Raw genomic sequence first — 21,162 nt, forward strand, 5'->3', positions numbered from 1 at the left:
AACCTAAACCACAAGGGCAAATATACACTGGAGATGCTTACCAAGACGACGTTAAATGATCCCGAGTTACAGTTACAGTGAAAATGGCTGTCTAGCAATGATCAACAAACAACTTGACAGAGCTTGAAGAATGTAAAAGAATAATGTGCAAATATTATACAATCCAGGTGTGCAAAGCTCTTAGACTTACTCAGTCACAGCTGTAATCGCTGCCAATGTGATTCTAATGTGTTTTGACTTGGGTGTATATACTTATGTAAATTAGATTTCTGTATTTCATTTTCAATACATTTGCAAAAATTTCTAAACATGTTTTCACTTTGTCATTATAGGGTATTGTGTGTACATGGTTGAGGGGGGAAAACACAATATAATCCATTTTGAATTCGGGCTGTAACACAACATGTGGAATAAATACTTTCAGAAGGCTCTGTATACTTGTTGATTGTCTCCCCCTCATTTATCCATGCCCTGTACAAACACACTCTTTTACCACCACCACACTAACCACCACACTAATGACAGCAGGCTCTGGAAATAAAGGAATGTTTAGAGGACGAGTTCCTTTCTACCCCCCCACCTTTCCCTCCATCACCGGCTGGGGGAGCCTGGGGGGTATGACGTGATTGGAGGGATGCTACTGCCTCACTTCCTCCCTCGCCTCTCCAGTCAGGTGACTGCCATTAAACATGCTCTACTCTCCCTCTCTCTCATTCACTCCCTCTGTGTCTACTTCACACGTCATCTGTGAAGGGACACAGCATTAGACTTCAGTTTGAGAGCAGAGGAAAGACGCTGCTCAGAGCTGAGGATTGGTTTGAATGGAAAGTTGATTATCCTCCTCTCCCGGGGTTGCTTGTCAACAATTCATGCAGAACGTAAGAAATTTGGGTTTTATTTTCTCAAGCATTACTGAGGGAAGGATTTAGTTAAATGGTGAGAACCCTTCCAATAAGTCTGCTTTTCTCTTCTAGTTCTATCTCTTTCGTACTCTGGAAGGCAGTGTGTGAGGAGATGCTGTGATTTTTATTTGAATATGTTATAATTGCATGTTTGTTGCATGTCTTATGTATGTATATTTCTCTGACTGTGTGTAAGTGTGTGTTTTAATGAAAACATACTTGTGTCTGGGCCTTTGCAAGATAATATACTGTAGCCAATAGACATTCAGAGAAGCCACCACCTCAACCCACAGGTGTATTCCCCTGGGAAATCCTATAGCCAAGCCAAAGCCAATGAGGACCGGTGTGGGCGGTCATGGCAACTCGGGACACACTCTGAGGCACCTCTCGGTCGTCAAGGAAACAGCTTACATAAGAACCCACGCGGAGGAAGGAAGTCAGTGGCACCCTCAGGGACACGGGCAGCTGTCACTCTTTCACACACGTAAACGAACAGTCAGTCCTCGTTAGGGAGACTAATCACGCTACACCATCTCCACCACTACTCCATATCATCTCAGATGTATCAACAGTGACACTGGCAGCAATGGACTGACCAGATGGCCACGGTCAAATGTAAAGAAGACTGTCTCAAAGGAGGTTTAATAAGAAAGAAATGGGCTCTTTATTAAAGTCTAATGCTCAGACAGAACAAAATGCAGACAGTAAGCAGGTTTACGTCCAACCTTTTTATGCAAGTAAAGTACATGTCGTGAAAAGAAATTTGTCGGTAAACTTTCCAAAATACGCTAGACAAACTGGGATCTTTTTGTGTCAGTAAAGTTAATTATGTGAGAAATGGAGATTTAAATATATTTTTATATAATAACCATCATATCAAAGTAAACTTGGATTCACGGGATGATATGTTGTATTCTTCCCACTACGACTCGGCAGTTTATTAGGCTACAGATTAATTAAGTTATGATGTACTTTACAGGGTGGTGAAAGTGCAAGGTGATGAGCTTGATGCTTCTTTCCAATAAATATCGATGTTCTGGTGACATGATCATTGATGCTTGGCTACCGTTTGACAAATAAAAATAATCAATCTCTTTGGTCCATAATAATCTCATCCTGTAGGCTATACCTGCACTGTATCTGCAAGCTGATGGCTAGAGCACACTTGCCAAAACCAGAGTGGGAACATTCTCTATATAACACATTTTAGGAAACACATCAGTAGAGTGAGTATAAAATGCAATAAAAACCCATTTAACTTGTATTTTCTATTGGGTACATGGGAATTTAACTGCAAGAGTTATTTTTATGTGTGCTACGTCATCACGCACAGCATTTTATCTGCAACAAGTCAATTTGATGGAAACATCTCTGGTGGGAAAATGTGCATATTGTTTTTAATGCAGAGTTTAGAATATGTGTATGAAAATCTGTCACCTATTGGATGGAAACCTAACTAGTGTTGGTCATTTTACCACTGTGGAGGTCATACCCAACTGGGGTCTTATCGCAATGTCATCTGTAATCTTTTTCAGCAGTCTAACACTGTATTTCAGAGTGTTTTGGAGGATTGCCTGTTTTCCATTTTTTACCCTTTTGCTTTGGTCACTGTAGAAACTAAATCTGTAAAATGCACAGTACAGTAGATATTCTGGTATTTAAACTTTACACTTTTTACTCTTGCATTCCCAGGGACCCTATTGGCGATAGAAAACCATAGGAAAAGGCCTCTAAGGTCCTATTGAAGTCATACAGTGTGCTTTTTAAGCCCAATCATAAAAGTCAATAGGTTTGCCCCGTTTTCCATTCTTTTTCTTCCTTTGTTTCCTGTAAACATTATTGCTATTTAAGTGAGCGCCTATGTCATTGTCACAGCATCCATTTCTTATTGTTATCGTTGTGTTCTGTTTACATAGCCATGCAATACCCCATAAATGATGACTCTCATTGTACCAGCCAGGGCTGTTCAATATGACCTGTTATTGTTTTTGTAATATGACCTACCAGAGCTATTCCCACTGAAATGTCTTGTGCTGGTGAAAATTGCTCTTGTACGTCAACCCAACTAAGCATGCCAGCTAATTGGATAATAACCTCAACAATAGCAGTGGACTAATCGTCTGCACTTGCCATCTATCACCGAGCAGGCGCTAGTGACTACTCGCTTGTTAGCGCTGCTCTCGTACTGTAGCATGTATGCTAGTGATCGTGTTTCTGCTGTATTTACGGAGGCCATTATGGCGTTGCACAGTCCAGTACACAATATGGCGGTGACCCTCACAGTCAACTAGCCTGATGGATGACCCAATGCGGGAGGCTTCACCTCGTAGCCACCTCACGAGTAATGGCTCAGTAATGTGGGGCTTGTGTTACCGCGGCTCATATCCCAGGCCTCTCGGAGAAGAAGGGTCAGCCTGTGACAGCGGAGGTGTGTGTAGATGGGATTGTGATAGATTTGCTGGCTACCACCGCCATTTTTTCCCCCCATCTGCCATTGTGAATGAGCAATGCTAGATCAAAGAAGTGGAGTTGGTTTTGCGGTACAGTAGCATCACGTCTGCTTTTATGAAGTGCTTTGTTTTTGTCATAGTGTTGTTTCTTAGGATTCAATACATTGGGTTTGGCGTTCAGCATGTCTCGTGGCTAATTTGATCCTGTAGCCCAGTGCAGATGGCAGGTTCTAATTGTGAAATCTATTCAACCCCACCAGTTCCTGTTAATGAATGATCAAGACAAGACTCTTACTCCTAGGGTGTATTATGGATTCATCCACGCTCTTCCAGCTATATTGAAGAGATGCACGACATATGATAAAGTATGTGCTGGGCTACATGTACTTACACTGACATTTATTCAGAGACACTGGCTTTTTAATCCATCTCTCAACTATGTCTTGACTATAAGGAATATCCTCTTCTCACACACAAACGAGTGCTGCACACGCACGATTGCACACGTGACACACTACTCGGCCGGCCTGTGGGTGCTGTGCAGACCGCTCGCTCACAAACATTTTCTTACTCTGTAATCTCGTTAGCAGGATTTGTGAATCCATCATAGTGACAGCCCAGCCCCCTGTAGAGGAGGGTATTGTAAAGCCCCTTCTCTTCCTGGAAAGTGCTGCCGCAGAGAAATGTCATCTGTCCCTGGAGGGATTTTCTACGCCCATGATGCACTTACACCATCTTATTAATTCCCCTCGTATTGCCCCCATCCGCTAACCTACACTCTCCTCCTTTCCTCTCATTGGCTTCCTTTGAGTGCTCCAGGGGGAGACCAAAGGGAACTGTAAGCATAAGCTTTATTGGAAGGTGTGTCCTTTGGCGTTCTGGTGCGATGGGGAGGTTCTCTCTCGGAGTTAGCATCTCCATCCAATGAGGAATAGCTAGGAGAGAACAAGGACGTAGAATTGTTAGCAGTAGTTTTTGTAGTAGTGCCTGCAATGTGACTGGTTCAACTCTTTGTGCTCTGCACCAGTGTATTCACTGTTCGGTGTTGTAAGTTGTTGTTGCATGCCAGAAAGTGGTTCTTAACCCAATTCTCTGTCTCTAAATATCTCACCATGTAAATAGAGATGCAACATCTGGCACTCAGATCTCCTTTTTTGTGTTTGTTCAGCTCTTCAGCCATAATGAGGTAGTGCTATTGCAGAGAATAGACACTAAATATTTTATATTGGGAGTATTAAACAAGCTAGGAGAGAGCAAAGATGACAGACCGGATTTGTCACCTTGAAATGTGTTGGTTAGAGTGGAGCATGGAGGCATGTGCCAATCCACCAGGAAGACGTCTCCATGCTGTTCTAACCTGAGGAACGATTTTATTCCTAGAATGACACTTCCTTGGAAAACAAGTAACCCTATTCACAGTCAGTAAACACATTGGTTGGTTCAAAAGCGAGGGGAGGTATCAAGAGTAGTGTTTCTACATGACAGGACTATGTTGTCTCTTCAAGCTGCAATCAGTTTTCTGGCAACGTTTACCTCACAGAACCTCTCCTTAAACCCCTGGAAGGAGTTGAACTCCAGCTAAACTCAAGCAAGGGACCTTGAAACAGCACATAGTTCTTTGTTAGCTTTTGAGGAGCGTGGCTACTCTTGCCCAGACAACTACTGTAGCTCTCATGCCAGATTTCACGGTCTTTTTTTCTGGCCTAAGGATGATGGAAGTATATGAGCTCTGAACACGTTGAAGTGCTGCCCGGGGGGGCGGGGGTAAATCATATTGCGGTTTTCTCCCATGTAACGAATGACAGCTCGTCCCAGCAGACAGATGGTTTGAGAAATGTTGTATACCCAAGAGCAGAGCTCCAGTCAAACTCCAGAGTTCACTGATCAACCGCTGTCACTTTTCAGGGATTCATACCCTCTACATGTCTTAAAGTAATTGTCCAGTGAAAATCTCGCTTTTAAAAGTTAATATTCTGTTAGCTTACAGTGCATTCGGAGCCTCGCGAGTGACGCTGCGGTCTAAGGCACTGCATCACAGTGCTTGAGGCGTTACTATAGACGCAGGTTCGATTCTGGGCTGTGTCGCAGCCGGCCGCGACTCCGAGACCCATGAGGTGGAGCACAATTGGCTCAGCGTCGTCCTTGTGGGAGGATTTGGCCGGCCAGAATGTCCTTCTCCCATCGCGCTCTAGAGACTCCTGGGCGCATGCACACTGACTTAGGTCGCCAGTTGTACAGTGTTTCCCCTGACACGTTGGTGCGGCTGGATTCCAGGTTAAGAGAGCAGTGTAAAGAAGCAGTGCGGCTTGGCAGGGCCTTTCCAAATCATGTCCAATCAATTGAATTTACCACAGATTGACTCTGTCCAAGTTGTAGAAATATCTCAAGGATGATCAATGGAAACCGGTTGCACCAGAGATAAATGTTGATTCTCATAGCAAAGGGTCTGAATACTAGTAATAGATTTGTTTTTGCTTTGTCATTATGGGGTATTATGTGTAGATTGATAAGGGAAAATGTATTTAATCTATTTTAGAACAAGGCTGTAGTGAAATTTTGGGGGGAAAAGTTGAGGGGTCTGAATATTTTACAAATACACTGTTTACCCAAATAATGTTAACTCTTTGATTATTTGTTTTCATCTATGCTATTGGCCAGAGAACTGATCTTTCTACTTGTTTGCTCCCCGCCTGCCCTGGTCTGTCCCTCTCATTCTGGTACAGGTGTCCTCGCCACTCTCTCTCCGGAGCTTTGCTCGCCTACATCATACACATACATCGCTGACTTTTTATTGATCTGCGGTTGGACAATTTGATTAGTGACTCTTAGGGCAATATAAACTAACATGTTGCTCTTGTTGATTTTGCTGTTGTCTACCCTTGGCTTTTACAATGTTGCCGATACCTTTAGAGCCCTTTACTCTGTGACTGAGGAAATATATGACTTTCTCCCTTGAGTATGGTGAGAAACCCGACGCTTGCTCCGGCAATGCACATGAGAACTATGCACATTTTTCCCAAACAATATGGGAGAAATGGGGCTCTTACATTTCAGGACTGTTCTCTTGGTACTTAACCATGTCTCTGGACTTCACACTTCTCCTGAAATATGTGTCTTTAAAGAGACTGGTGACTCTGGATTCTCCTTCAAGTGCTGTCTGTCAATCCAAATGTTGTAACCCTCGATCTAGACCTGCCATTATCTTGCTTCTTCTATTGTCTGGAAATGTGCGATCTAATCCAGGTCCTGACATTCTTACCCTTTCCAAATTAAGTAGTCAGAGTGGCCTGAAGTTTTTGCATATGAATATAAGAAGTCTTCTGCCGAAACTTGATTTTGACAATATATGGATAGAAACTGCCGACCCTGATGTATTTATTATTTCTGAAACCTGGCTCGAAAAATCTATTACAGACAAAAATATTGACATAAATGGTTGCAATGTTTTTCATACAAATCGTAAATCTAAGGGTGGTGGTGTCACTGTATACGTAAAACTTTCTAAACCTCAGCAATTTGAATATTTGTCTTTGAACCTAAAACTTGGCACATCTTTAGATATTGTTGTATCTTGTTGTTATAGACCATCTTCTACTGTTGGCTCTCTGGATTGTATTTTCAAATCGTTATCACAGATTGTCTATTCTGAGTTTGTCCTGATGGGTGATCTGAATCAGGACAGGTTAACATCTAGCTCTGATCAACTCTACAATCTATGCACTACCCATCATCTCACTCAGATTGTCAACAGCGTAACGAGGTTGAAAATAAAGTATCTTCTGAAATCCTCTTTTTGATTGATTTGATCTTAACCAATACTTGTCATTTTAATGCTTCTGCTATTTTGATCACTGTGCTTTTGCCTGTGTGAGAGATGGTAAAATTCCAAAGAAATCTCAACATGTCATTAAGAAAGGAAGCGGTTTGATTTTCAAGGTTTTTTTACATGATGTATCAAGCATTAAATAGAATGGAATTAATCCCCGATGTTGAACTAGCCTTTTCTTACTTCCACAACACATTCCAGGATGTATGCAGTAGGCCCCTTTAAAAAAAATGCAGGAATAAGGAGAACCCTTGGTTTACTATGGATCTTACTAAAATCATAAGGGAACTAAATGCTATGTGGGCTAAAGCAAGAGGGACTGGTTCGGCAGACGATTGGATGGCTTTTAAAATGTCTTCGAAATATGGGTGTGGCTATGATCTGCAAATTGAAAGCAGACCACTACTTGAAATCTATTTACTAATTTAAATAATCCATCCAAATTTTGGCATGTAGTGAAAGGTTTGGAGTGCAAAAGGATACACAGCTTCCTAAACAATTGTTGGTAGACACACAGATTGTAACTGAGAACCTCCATTCTGAAAGCCTTGAATCAGCATTTTTTTTTAGATGCAGGCAGTTTATTTGAAAAGGTCAAGTAATATATGAGCCCCCTATGAATTTACCTGACACCCCTGTGTTCTCCTTCACCAGGTTCTCCTTTTCATCCTTCTCTGTTTCAGAAGTGTGTAAAGCCCTGAAAGAAATTGATGGAAAAACGTTTGCCCTTGCCCTGATGATCTAGACCCCCGCTTCCTACACCTAGCTGCAGACATCACTGCTCCCCCTTAACATGTATTTTTAACCTCACGCTTGATGTTAAGGAAATGCCCAAGTTATGGAAATCTGCTTTTGTACTGCCTCTCCTGAAAGGTGGAGATCCTTTGCTACTTGACAACTATCGACCCATATCAAAATTGTCTGTACTGTCAAAGGTACTGGAGAAAACAAGATCTTAAATGGAATGCAATTGGGTTTTTAGGTCTGGCCACAGCACTGTTTCAGCAACATTGAAGGTTTTAAATGACATCCACTGTGCTCTTGACAAGAAGTTACATTGCGTGTCTGTCTTTATTGATTTGTTGAAGGCATTTGACACTGTGGACCATGCTGTGTTAGTGCAAAGGTTAAAATGTTGTGGAATTTCTGGTCATGCCCTTGATTGTGTACGATTTGATAGGTAATTTGTAAACCAATATTTAATATCAGAAGGTTGGAAATCTGCGTCCATAGAGGTGTGCTCAGGTGTTCCGTAAGGTTCTATACCCGACCCTTCCAACACAGAAAGCTGCTTTTTAACAAACCTAGTTTTCCTTACTAAATGTTTTAATTATTTCACTCATTGTAATGAATCCTTATAGGTCATAGTTCATAGAAATCTGGAAACGCTGGACAGTTACTTTAAAAAGAGAGAAGAAAGGACTGCAATAGCACAGCTGGAATACTTCTGTCTTATATCATTCTGGAGAGGATGATGTCTCCTCCTAACTGTTGCCCACTGGAAGCTTATAGGAGAGCGGTCTTTGACCATTAGCTGATTTTCCTGTCTGTTTTATTCCCTCATCCATTTAAACATTTTCTTAGGAAGCTGTGTTTGTCATAAAGACATGGCTCTCGCTCCAAATGACACTCTCGTCTGAAACAGCTTCCCCACAGCCATGAGTGTGATTCTCTTCTAGTTCTCTCAACTCTCTCCAGCTCCACATAGTAGGCCACGATTTGGTGCACTGGCTGGCATCTCCAAAAGCTGCCGGGTGAACTCAGTCTTCACATCTGCTTGTCAAGAAACAAACTGTGGAAGGACTCACTTTGTAATCACTTGTCCCATCTATAAATATTCCCACTGTTCTCACATTGTGAAAGCCGGACAAAAACCTGCTGTGGTCAGAATACTGCTACATTAAATCTCAGGGAGCATCTATTCTTAACAGTTTGTGGGCATTCCCCTTTCTTTTCACATGTCAAAGACACAGACATGCTTTAGTTGGTTGCTTTTGTTTTTCAAACCACAATTAATGGAATGCATGCTTGAATTGCCACTAAAATGTCTTAAACTTTTCGCTTTGAGTTTCATGTTTCCTAATTACTCCCTTTGTTATCCCCTCCCTGCGGCAGAGAAACAGCATATTTTTGTTTGAATTCTGTGTCTGTTCCTACTAATTTTATACTTGTTTTCAAGAGTTGTCTCTAGACTTGTTGCAACAACATTTATAGTTACCGTACTTATGTTTTGTGTGTTAACTTAAACACATACGCAAACTCCATCAGACGACACCCAGTGCTTACTGTAAGTGCAGCTGTTGTGGCTGGATATAGATGTCTTGGTAAAGCTAACAAACAGCAGGTATGATATCTTGTTGCATAAACAAGACAAGGCCATCCACTGACCCTACCAGACATGCAGGGATGACAGATTGGTCATCTCTTAAAAGCAGTGACACATGAACCACCCTGACTCCAACACCCCTTTGTACGCTGCAGACGGCTCTCAGGGAAGGAAGGTTAAAGGGGTGATGACCCTGGGCCCCTCGTTTTACCGTCCCCGTGACTCAACAACAGAGTAACTACCCTCCCCCTGCACAGCCTGGGTTGACACACTTCCCATAAGCATTACCATCTGTGCTCTGGTCCTCCTCTTCACAAGCCAGCCCTCTCTCTCTTTCGCTGTCTGGTTAGTGGTTCCCTCTCTCCTCCTATCTGTGGCTCCCTGCCCTTTTTCTGTCTGCCTTTCTCTGTGAATGTATGTGTACACTTGTAGGGGGGGGGGATTGGAGCTTTGCCTCCCTACATTAACCTCTCCCTGTGCCAAGAATACTGACCTGGATATGCACTGTTCCGATAAGCCTGACCCCTTCGGTCTGTCAGGACCTGATCTGTCTGAGTGAGAGAGCGCGTGTGTGTGTGTGTGTGTGTGTGTGTGTGTGTGTGTGTGTGTGACGTTTCTCCCAACTTTAACAGCACCTTTACATAAAGAAAGGCAGAGAGCATTGCTGAGGTCGTTGAATGAGTTTGGTGGTTTCTCGCTGGCCCACCTCCCTCTCTCTCTCTCTCTCCCTCCTTTCTTCCCTTGCTCTGTGGTGTTTGGACTCCAACCCTTTCAGAGTCCTTATGGTTTCTGTTGAAGTCTCAGCCAGTGGTATTCTCTGAAGCCTTACAGAACAACCAAACCGCCAGCGCAGGCCTCGCCTCCCCCTCCACTGTCCCGTCCCAGCTCCAATGTAGGAAAAAAGAACCAGCTCATTTTACATCAGACTACTGGAACTATACAGACCCATTTTAGCAAGAGCTGCTTTTGCGCTCATTGTGGGGGTACAACACTCTTACCTATCATGGATTGCACCGCGTCAATGAGGAAGACATGTGTCCGCACAGGGGTGAGGTGTTCGAGACAAAGGTGTTTGCTGCGGCGCCAGGAACAGGGTTGTGTAGGCGACGCTATGGCAGCAGGAGTCGGTCATGCTGCCTCGTTACTCCAGAGATTGTTGTTGGATATCTGCTGTTTTTCCCATGGGCACACCTCAGAGCTGCCTCGCATTGAGACAGGCCACACTGGAGGAAGTGATGGACAAGAAATGGACAGAGAAGGAGGTGAGAATAGAGGGAAGAAATGGAGAAGAGGAGGAGAGAGTTATTGAATGCGGACAATCGCTGTCTCATTGTCCATCGCAGCTCATTCAAAGCTCTTCTTTCTCTCCCCACCTGACTCCATTAGACGATCCATAGTAATACTCAATGATTGACAGTAACCGCTCACTGTGTTCTGTAGTTTGTAGGCCTCGTTCCTCCCCTCACCAGAGCAAGGTATCAGTGAGAGACAGGAGGGTGTGGATGATGAGGCATGGCATCTGTCTGTAATAAACCCTGTGATAATGACATATATTTGACCTCCGTCATTATCGCCTCTGTCAGCTCATTACATTTGATCCATTGAAATGCCTCTGTGTGTCACGATGAGAGATGGAGATGGACCAGAGGCATGGCTGAGATGTCATCCGTCTCGATTAACGGGAGATTTAGTTGAACATGTGGAGACAAATGGAGGGAGATCACAGCATAAGGTGTTCAGAGAGAGAGATGTACATTTGGATAGTGTCTCTAGAGCAGGAAGAATATTGTATTAAACTGAGGTTTTATGTCATTTCAGTTCATTTGTGAGGTATTGAGTACACAGTTTAACTGTAACACAGATGACTGTAAACAAATGATAGGTGGTTTGTTAACTCTTGCTGGCACAGGAAGTGCAGCATTTAATTGTTTAATTGCTCAAGTTACTGTCTCCACAACTGTTTTTAATACTGTCTCCAGCATATTTTGAGGGTATTTATTCCTGGATCTCCATACAGATAGACCCGTCTCATTCATCTCCCAGCCTTGCTGCTCTTCCACCACCCCCAGAACCTCTGAAGTCACTCCACTCTGTGCAACTCCACTAACTCAAACCAGCTTGCTGACTTATTTTCGGACATGTACTTTCGGAGCATAGCGCTTACGGGCATTGTGATCTTACCTCCCCTATAGGTCTATCTCTGTCTGTCTCTCTCTGTCTGCGTCTGTCTGTCTTAAAAATAGAATATCAACTCAGACTCTCCACCAAAACTGTAATCCAAACAATGGGTGACCTGCCAACAAGTTCAGTATGTGTTGTTAAGATGACCCGCCACTCAAACTGCTGCCTATGATGGCATTTTATTTTCAATACTATTTTTTTATTTTTTTTTATTCAGTTGCGTTACAAGACAGTTGTGATTTGTAGAAGAACGGTAATGATTTCAAAGCATTGGGAACCTACTCCAGAGGAGTTGGAAACAATGTGTCAGTGCCATTGGAATGAGAATAAAATTATTAGATTAAGGGTTCCTAGCGTCAGTCAGCGTTCTGTAGCTATTAAATGCACTGCTGTGTGGTGGGGTGTTCTATTTCAGTGCAACATAAGCTTTTTTCACATGCTGTTTCAAAAGGCTTAGTCACTACTGGCTTTGGAAGGAGGGGTCTACTTTCCAAGGGCTTTGCCATTCAAATGTTGGGGTTGAAGCCTGACTACCTCTGCCAGCTATGATATGATATATATCAGTCATTGGTTAATATGCCATCACTCAAAAACCACTTAGCCAATTGCTATCGCATCTCCTGTTTTGAGACCTTTGCGCATTACAGCTGCTGAGAGAGAAGGCATGAGGTTTCCTCAACCTAACTGATCTTTTCTTTTTCTGCCGTAAACACAAACAAATAATTAACGGTGTCTCTTACGGGAACCACGCCTGGTTAGAGTAGAGCTTGCTGGAAGATGGAGGAGGCGGGGACCACGGTGCTTTGGGATGTTTACGAGGGGTCCCCATGGGTCTTGTATCCCAGAGTGGAATGACTTTAACATCTGAGCTGAGGAGACGCTACTGCTGTTATTGTTTGGATTAACTAGTGTGGAAAAGGGGGGCATCATGGCAGACCAACAGAACATAGTTAATTTAGTTGTTGTGACCCTCTGCTGTCCAACTCCCTTTACTACAGACATGGCCAGTCACTAGTTAGCACAATGTTGGGCAGCTCACGAGGATGGGTTCTGTCAATGCACTAGATTGCCATTTCTGAGGTTTCTTGCAGTGACCCAAGCTTGGCCTAAACTGCCCAGAACAAGCTAGTTCCAGTCTGCAGTGTGTTCTCTGGACCACTGTAACTGTGTTTTCCTTGGCAGATGAATGCAACAGGGGTCATTCAAACAGGGATAACCTGTTAGTCATAAATCCATCCATCTCCCCTGCTCCCCTGTTAAAATTCCTGTTGCTGAAATTACCCCCCACCTCTAACCCCCGTCAGTCTCCAGCACCCTGCAGCCAGTCTGACCTATTTAATGGCCACTGTCTACATCTCTCTCCAGGAGAGGTTAACAGCGCACTCTAGTATAGATGTGTGTTCATGTGTGTGTCTCTTCTGTTCTAGGGGGAACATTAAGTGTCCGTCCTAGTAAGGATCCAACGCTATTCAGTTATAAAGAATGTCATTGTTAGCGGCTGTACTGCTTGAGAAACCTCTGAACAGACATGTTTGATGAACAACATTTTCCAGCCATGTGCCTTGTAGAGATTTACTGTCATAATGGTGTCAGTGGTGGGATCCAGCAGTAATTATAGTCCACCAGTGGAAGAAAGACAAAGAATGAGGTCTTGAGAGGCTGTGTGAAAGGGCTAGAGCTGGAGAGAGAAATGGAAAGAAAGAGAGACGCCCTCGCGCAACCAGGAGCACATTCCGTGCTGCACTGATAGTTGCCATGACGACCATCTGCATTATTGTACTTCTTCAGCAGGGTGAGATTCTGTGGCGTGAGGGAGAAAAAGGAGAACCACCAGAGCACTGTAATGTACGTGCTCCTTTTTCAGGTCTATATGTTTCATCCTGGTGAACGAGTGTCTGGATTTGTATGTGTTTATTATAAAAAATTCTGTGCCATTTTTAGGCTCACATGTTCTGAAAGAAAATATCATCTCTAAAGAGCTGTTCTATTTTTTTATATGCTTGTAGTTGGCATATTTAGGTCGAGAGAATACATTAAAATGAAGATCAATGATTCTATGCAGTCTAATTTCTCAGCTGTGGTACCATATCCTTCTCTCTTAGGCATAGGTGACTAATCAGCCATTTTATAGCCAGTGTAGGTGTGTGTTCTAACAGTGACAGTACTATGATGTTTTAAGTAAATAACACTCCCACCACTCTAGAATGTCCACTGGTGGTGTTTTTTTGTTTTGTTTTTTGAGCCTTTAGAAAAACACAACTGTCTGTTGCCATGTGTGCCCATTGTTGAGAAGTTTTATTTTGACACAGCGGAGTAGTCGACACACAGGGTTGTCTCCATTGATACACATTTATGGTCTGTGGTGGTGTAGGGGCGGTGGCTGGTGGCCACAGGTCAAAGACCAGGTGTCCAGATGGCAGTCTCCTGTTTTTATTGGTTTCCGCTACTTCCTTTGACCTGCCCATAGGACCAACAACATGTCTGTCAGAGGAGCAGTAAGTGTCACCTCGCCTACTCCTCTCTTTCTCTTCCTTCTTTCTCTCCGCTCCACTCCTTCATTGAGACGGGGCGTTGGTCCTCTCCCATCTGCCATCTTGGTGTTGGACTGACTGCTACCTCATTTGGGTGTTAAACACGTAGTGATGATGAGAGCCGTTCTAGGGCTTTCTATTGGCTCGGAGTGCAGACTACACTGACGCTTGTTTATGCTAATACAACTGTCAGCTAGTTGAATAAGATCACAGAGGATTAAGCACATGCTCGGAGCATTCCAGTAGCTTAATTAACTTGATTGCCTGATGTAATATGAACATGCTGTTTAATCAAGAAGATTAGCCAAATTGTCCTTAGCATTGAGACGTGAAAGAGGGGAATATTTAAGCAAGGACAGCTACTAATACGTGGCAGAAATTTTGCTTGGAATGCTCATGACCGACCCCTTAACAGTGAGGCAAAATGAAGTCATCTACAGACTTATTTTTGTGGAGGGGTCCTGGTCTGAATAATAGAAATGGGTTCTTAATCCTTCCAAGCCCTCCCCTGTTTATTCTGGTCTTCCTCAGTGTCCCAGAGCCCGTTTGCTCTCCCCAAAGCCTTGCTCACCTCGCTCCATCCCTCTGCTTTTCACATACTGTAAGATCGATGTACAGTCCCCCCGACGTCCTCCCGCAGGGGATGGTGGGATAGCTTACATTTGTTGTGAAGGACAGCTTGATCTCCAGGGTGTGTAAGGGACAGGAACTTCCTCCAAGGGGATTTGTTGTAGGAACTGTAGTGTTGTTGTGTCTGGGGGAATTGTTACGAGCTCTGTACATTAATCTCTAAGTTATGTGTGCGTTGTGGTGAGAGATTTGGTGGTTGTCTTTGGTGGTTGAGCAGTGCACATGATTCTTTCAATTAAACTGAGAGCAAGCCAACGGCTCTTTGACTAGATCAAGGAGTTGCCTCATTATGGTCCCGGATTGAGAATTGATCCCCTCAGGCTTAATCTGCTGCAGATCAATACATAATTGTCCTGCTATCTGTATCGCTGTACTGTGGTGTTGACCTGAATCCTTTCTCACCCTCCTTCCCCATCTCCATCTCTCCAACTCTCCCTCTAGGTGAGGAGAGCCAGGAGCTGGGCCCCCCTCCCTCTGTGGACGAGGCAGCCAACACCCTGATGACGCGCCTGGGCTTCCTCCTGGGAGACAAGATGAACGAGGGACAGCCGGGCTCACAGTACGACATGGACGTCCACGACGACAGCCAGGTAGGTTACACACACGCACACTACACACACACTAGAGTACAGTAAGAGCATGGATGAACACGACCACGGACAGGTAGGTTACACACACACACACTACACACACACTAGAGTACAGTAAGAGCATGGACGAACACGACCACAGACAGGTAGGTTACACACCCTTCTGTCATGCACTGTTACAGTATATTATTATTAGTTTGTCAATACTTTGGAGTCTTTAAAGACCCATCATGGCAACATGATACAAAGTGCAGGCTTTCTCCAAGATGAGTAGTCACTACTGTAGGTGGCCAACACACAATGTGGTCCAGCTATAGAAGCACACCCCCAAACAGTTGGATGTGCAAATCACTTTCCAAGGCCTCTTAAGCGTCGGAACCAAGTGGACTATTTTGTAGATTACGTCTTTTGTTTACGGCGAACTCAATGGCCCCTGACACCACTATGCGCTGGCTCAGAAGATGTTTGTGAAGATCAATCCTATGAGTTATGGATAACCTTGCTCGGGGTGAGGGGCGCTAGGCTCTCCTTCACTCCTGCAGAGCAGAACCAACATACCGTGACCTAGAGCAGCTGAGGCCAGGGGATGGTAACCTGCTACCTCGGTCGTGAAAACTGCCCGCCGCATGCCACATTCTCTTGTCTCCACGGAGGCCTATCCAATGGCAGATCCAACAGTGCTGGAGCGACTCCGCCTTAAAGCCTGACCCACTTTCCACACGTCACACGTTGTGTGCATCTTAACTAGTGCCTTCCACCTCTGGTGTCCTTCATCAGCAATGATCTGACTCTGGCCCATTTTGCCTTTATCGGTCTTTCTGATCTGTTGAGATGAGTGGAAGGAGACGAGGAGAGGAGAGCTTGTTTAGACTATTGAGATGCACCCCTTGTTCTACACAGCTCAGCAGTATGCCTTTGGTTCGGTCCTTCGTGCCAAACTGCAGTGGTAACAAAAACCCAGCCCTGGTTTTCTCAAGTCCCAGTTTAGAGGCCTGCCACTCCCACGCAAGCAGTCTGGGTAGGCTAGGTGGGAGGGAAACTCCCGTTCTATATTCATTTCTACGGAGCCTCCCTAAACACATCCGAATCACAGCAGAGTTGTTATCATGACCAAGGAGCATTCCATACTTGGATGCCCTCTGTCTTGCGCCAAACCTTCCCTAAGAAGTCACTCACACCTCTGCTCACATCCTGGTCTCCTGTGAATTTCTATGCTATTCTGACTAATCTCCCGATTTATTTTCAAATGACCAATGTTCAAATCAACTCGTTTTTCATTTAGAGCCAGGGCCATGGATAATTGATGAACAGATTGTCTGGAATAAGAATCCAGCATGCCCGGAGGTGGGCCTGCCTCTCTCTCTCCCTGCCCCTGCTCAATAGATCAAAGTATAACTGGATCTATTCTACTTGCTTTGCTCACTAAACGTATTGATATTCTACTGAATTAGAATTCATTATATTGCAAAAAATGGTTCACTCGTGAAAATAATTGCATGAGTCATCAAAATATATTAAAAAGTGATGACTCTACAGTTACACATGCACTGGAATAATAGGGCAGGCAAGGACCGTATCAATGATTGCTGATCCTAGCATTCTTCCTCGTCTTGTCGGTCTATGGTGTGTGGGTGCACGTGTGTGTAGACTACTTAGTACATGAGATATGTCAACTGGTTGTACCTTATCATAATTTAATCACAGCTAATTTACCTGATCATTTCTCATGGGATGATGCAGTCCGGTGTATCACTGTACTTCAGTATCGACCTGACCCTTCCTCCCTCCCTACCAGGGCATGATGTCAGTGACCCAGCGGATCAGCCCCTGCTCCAGCCTGGCCAGCAGCACAGCCTCCCCCCCTGCAGGCAGCCCCTGCTCCACACTGCCCCCCGGAGGGGCCCCCGGGAATCACGCCTCCAGAGACTGCGCCTATGGTTCCATCACCAGCCCCACCTCCACCCTGGAGAGCAGGGACAGCGGCATCATCGGTGAGGGACAGACGCTCACTTATTTTGTGGAAGTTATGTAATGTTTCCCATGTATTTCCTGGCATGCCACTGAAAGACATGTTTTCTGTAACAATTTGATATACTCATGTTTAAATTCTTTACATTTTGGAAAAGCCAGGTGATAGGATGAGCTGTATTTAAATATGTTTGCTTTATATCCTTATGTGCTCTACTGTTGGGAGATTTTTGTTATTGTTATAACATTGACTTTGAGGCGTGTAATTGAATGAAGAGTAAACTCGCCTTGCTCCATGGGCCTTAATCAGTATTAAACTAGGCAGAGTCTCTAAAGAACTGTAACACGGCATATATTTGTCTAAACTACCTTTTATCTGACAGCCACGCTGACCAGCTACTCTGAGAATGCTGACCGGGGTGGGGGGAAGCATGGGGAGGGCTCGCGGGGTAGCCTGAAGCTGTGGCAGACCCAGAAGTGTTCGGGCACAGACTCGTTCCTGTACCGCGTGGATGAGAACATGGCTGCCTCCACCTACAGCCTGAACAAGATCCCAGAGAGGAGCCTGGAGACGGCCCACTCCATCCCACTCTACCTCATGCCCCGGCCCAACTCTGTGGCAGGTGAGTCACTATTCCAGCCACACCTCTTGTTTATTTGTTTAACACATTTCATTGCACACGTTTAGGCCAAAGTGGCATAAAAATGAATGTGCTGCTAAAGGTAGGAGATTCATTACCCTTTGAAAGTTTGGGTCTGTTCTATATCAATTTCCATTCAGACAATGACCTGAAACTCAGAATTAATTGAAAATCCTTATAGGGTTTGGCTATATTACTTTCATAAATGTGTGATATTTAGTTACCAAGTTGGAATTGACCCCCTTCTCAGCATCTGAGACTGACTGAGTGTTCCCACTTCATTTAGGTGCTCTTATTTAACCCCCTGTGCCCCTCCAACATTAACTTTAATGGAAATAGGGAACGTTAATGTTCTCACAGTACCTGGGGGTGGGGGGTGAATACCGCAGATGCCAGGGTAAAAACATTCCTTCAGGGTGAGGAAAGCCCCACAGATCCCCCTAAAAGTGTTCAAACATGTGTTTTCAATGTCCTCTCTATGTGGGGGCATATAATAGCAGCATAGCAAGCTGGTTCTAAAAAAAGCCTGTAGCTCCTCACCTCTGACTTGGCCTATCCAGTGGGATGAATGGAGCTGGGCTAGCAGTGTTTAAGGGGTCGATCATACAGGGGTTTACGTTGTTTGGCCTTTTTCTTTTGACTTCTGACACATGCCCTCTAAGAGGCCATTGAGAGGAGAGAAGTGCAAACAAAGCTTATTGAAGAGTCGGGGAAGAAAGCTGGGCATGGTGGGAGAATGGAGGAGGAGACTGATATAGGAGAGAGAAAGGGAAAGGAATGGAGATGTAAAGAGAGGGAGACAAACTGATAGAGGAATAAAGAGAGAAAGGACTACCAGCAGATGGATATACAGTAGGGTGGACACTGATTAAATGGAGAAAGAGGAAAAGGAAAAAAGACAAACGCATATAGGAGAAAAGGGGAGAATGTGTGGCATAGATTCTCGTCATCAGTAAGCTGGAAGGAATGAGCAACATTAGTTTAGTGGAGAGAGAGGGGAGTCTGCGTAAGAAAGATGGATAGGGAAAAGGAGGGAGGATAAACCGGGCATGGAGAGGCTTGGCCCAGGCAGCACTGAAACATCAAAGCCATGGGCATAGTCCCTCTGGTGACTGGGGGGAGAGACGGAGGGGGAGATGGAGAGAGAGAATCACACAGAGAGAGAAAGAAAGATAGGAGGGAGGCACCCTGGTAACGAGGGAGCGGAGCGAGATAAAGAAGTGTGAATGTTGGAGAGAACGAGTGCAGCGCCCCAAGTCCCCCACTGCAGCATTCAAATCAAATTGTATTAGTTATATGCGCCGAATACAACAGTTGTAGATCTTAGTGAAATGCTTACTTATGAGCCCCTAACCAACAATGCAGTTTAAAAAAAAATATGAATAAGAAATAAAAGTAACAAGTCATTAAAGAGCAGCAGTAAAATAACAATAGCGAGACTATATATATACAGGGGGGTACCGGTACAGAGTATGTGCGGGGGCGGTTAGTTGAGGTAATATGTACATGTGGGTAAAGTTATTATGTGACTATGCATAGATGATAACATCAGAGAGTAGCAGCTGTGTAAAAGAGGGGAGGGGGGACAATGCAAATAGTCTGGGTGGACATTTGATTAGATGTTCAGGAGTTTTATGGCTTGGGGGTAGAAGCTGTTTAGAAACCTTTTAGACCTTGACTTGGCACTCTGGTACCGCTTGCCAGGCGGTAGCAGAGAGATCAGTCTGTAACTAGGGTGGCTGGAGTCTTTAGCAATTTCTAGGGTCTTCCTCAGACACCGCCTGGTATAGAGGTCCTGGATGGCAGGAAGCTTGGCCCCAGTGATGTACTGGGCCGTACGCATTACCCTCTGTAGTGCCTTGCGGTCGGAGGCCGAGCAGTTGCCATACCAGGCAGTGATGCAACGTGTCAGGATGCTCTCGATGGTGCAGCTGTAGAACCTTTTGAGGATCTGAGGACCCGTGCCAAATCTTTTCATTCTCCTGAGGGGGAATAGGTTTGGTTGTGCCCTCTTCACAACTGTTTTAGCGTGCTTGGACCAGGCAGGCAGCCTAGTGGTTAGAGCATTGGGCCAGTAACCAAAAGGTTGCTGAACAAGGCAGTTAACCCACTGTTCCTAGGCCGTCATTGTAAATAATCAATTGTTCTTAGCTGACTTGTCTAGCTAAAATAATAATAATACTTTTTTTAAAAGTTAGTTTGGAACTTGAAGCTCTCAACCTGCTCCACTGCAACCCTGTCGATGAGAATGGGGGTGTGCCCGGTCCTCTTTTTTCCTGTAGTCCACAATCATCTCCTTTGTCTTGATCATGTTGAGAGAGAGGTTGTTGTCCTGGCACCACACGGCCAGGTCTCTGACCTCCCTATAGGCTGTCTCGTCATTCTCAGTGATCAGGCCTATCGCTGTTGTCATCTGCAAACTTAATGGTGGTTTTGGAGTCATGGCTGGCCGTGCAGTCATGAGTGAACAGGGAGTACAGGAGGGGACTGAGCACACACCCCGGAGAGGCCCCTGTGTTGAGGATCAGCATGGCGGATGTGTTGTTACCCACTCTTACCACCTGGGGGAGGTCCGTCAGGAAGTCCAGGATCCAGTTGCAGAGGGAGGTGTTTAGTCCCAGGGTATTTAGCTTTTTGATGAGCTTTGAGGGCACTATGGTGTTGAACACTGCGCTGTAGTCAATGAATAGCTTTCTCACATAGGTGTTCCTTTTGTCCAGGTGGAACAGGGCAGTGTGGAGTGCAATCGTTTGCATCATCTGTGGTCTGTTAGGGTGGTATGCAAATTGGAGTGGGTCTAGGGTTTCTGGGATAATGGTGTTGTGATCCATGACCAGCCTTTCAAAGCACTTCATGGCTACAGATGTGAGTGCTATGGGTCGGTAGTCATTTAAGCAGGTTACCTTAGTGTTCTTGGGCACAGGGACTATGGTGGTCTGCTTAAGATGTTGGTATTCCAGACTCAGACGGAGAGGTTGAAAATGTCATTGAAGATACTTGCCAGTTGGTCAGTGCATGCTCGCAGTACACGTCATGTTAATCTGTCTGGTCTTGCGGCCTTATGAATGTTGCCATGTTTAAAGGTCTTACTCACATCGGCTGCGGAGAGCGTGATCA

General features: G+C 44.6%; 1 protein-coding gene across 3 annotated transcripts in view; it reads left to right on the top strand.

Annotated features, from left to right (window-relative positions):
• LOC135554188 (protein TANC2-like) overlaps positions 1-21,162 on the top strand; it is a 140,302-nt gene that overhangs the window by 99,601 nt on the left and 19,539 nt on the right. For all 3 annotated transcript variants that reach the window (XM_064986309.1, XM_064986308.1, XM_064986311.1), the window contains exons 5-7: positions 15,288-15,436; positions 17,232-17,427; positions 17,788-18,027. In XM_064986309.1, coding sequence (XP_064842381.1) covers positions 15,288-15,436; positions 17,232-17,427; positions 17,788-18,027 — 585 coding nt within the window. The remainder of the gene's footprint in view (positions 1-15,287; positions 15,437-17,231; positions 17,428-17,787; positions 18,028-21,162) is intronic.

The sequence above is a fragment of the Oncorhynchus masou genome, chromosome 14 (assembly GCF_036934945.1).
Source record: "Oncorhynchus masou masou isolate Uvic2021 chromosome 14, UVic_Omas_1.1, whole genome shotgun sequence".
In the NCBI taxonomy this organism is placed as follows: Eukaryota; Metazoa; Chordata; class Actinopteri; order Salmoniformes; family Salmonidae; genus Oncorhynchus; species Oncorhynchus masou.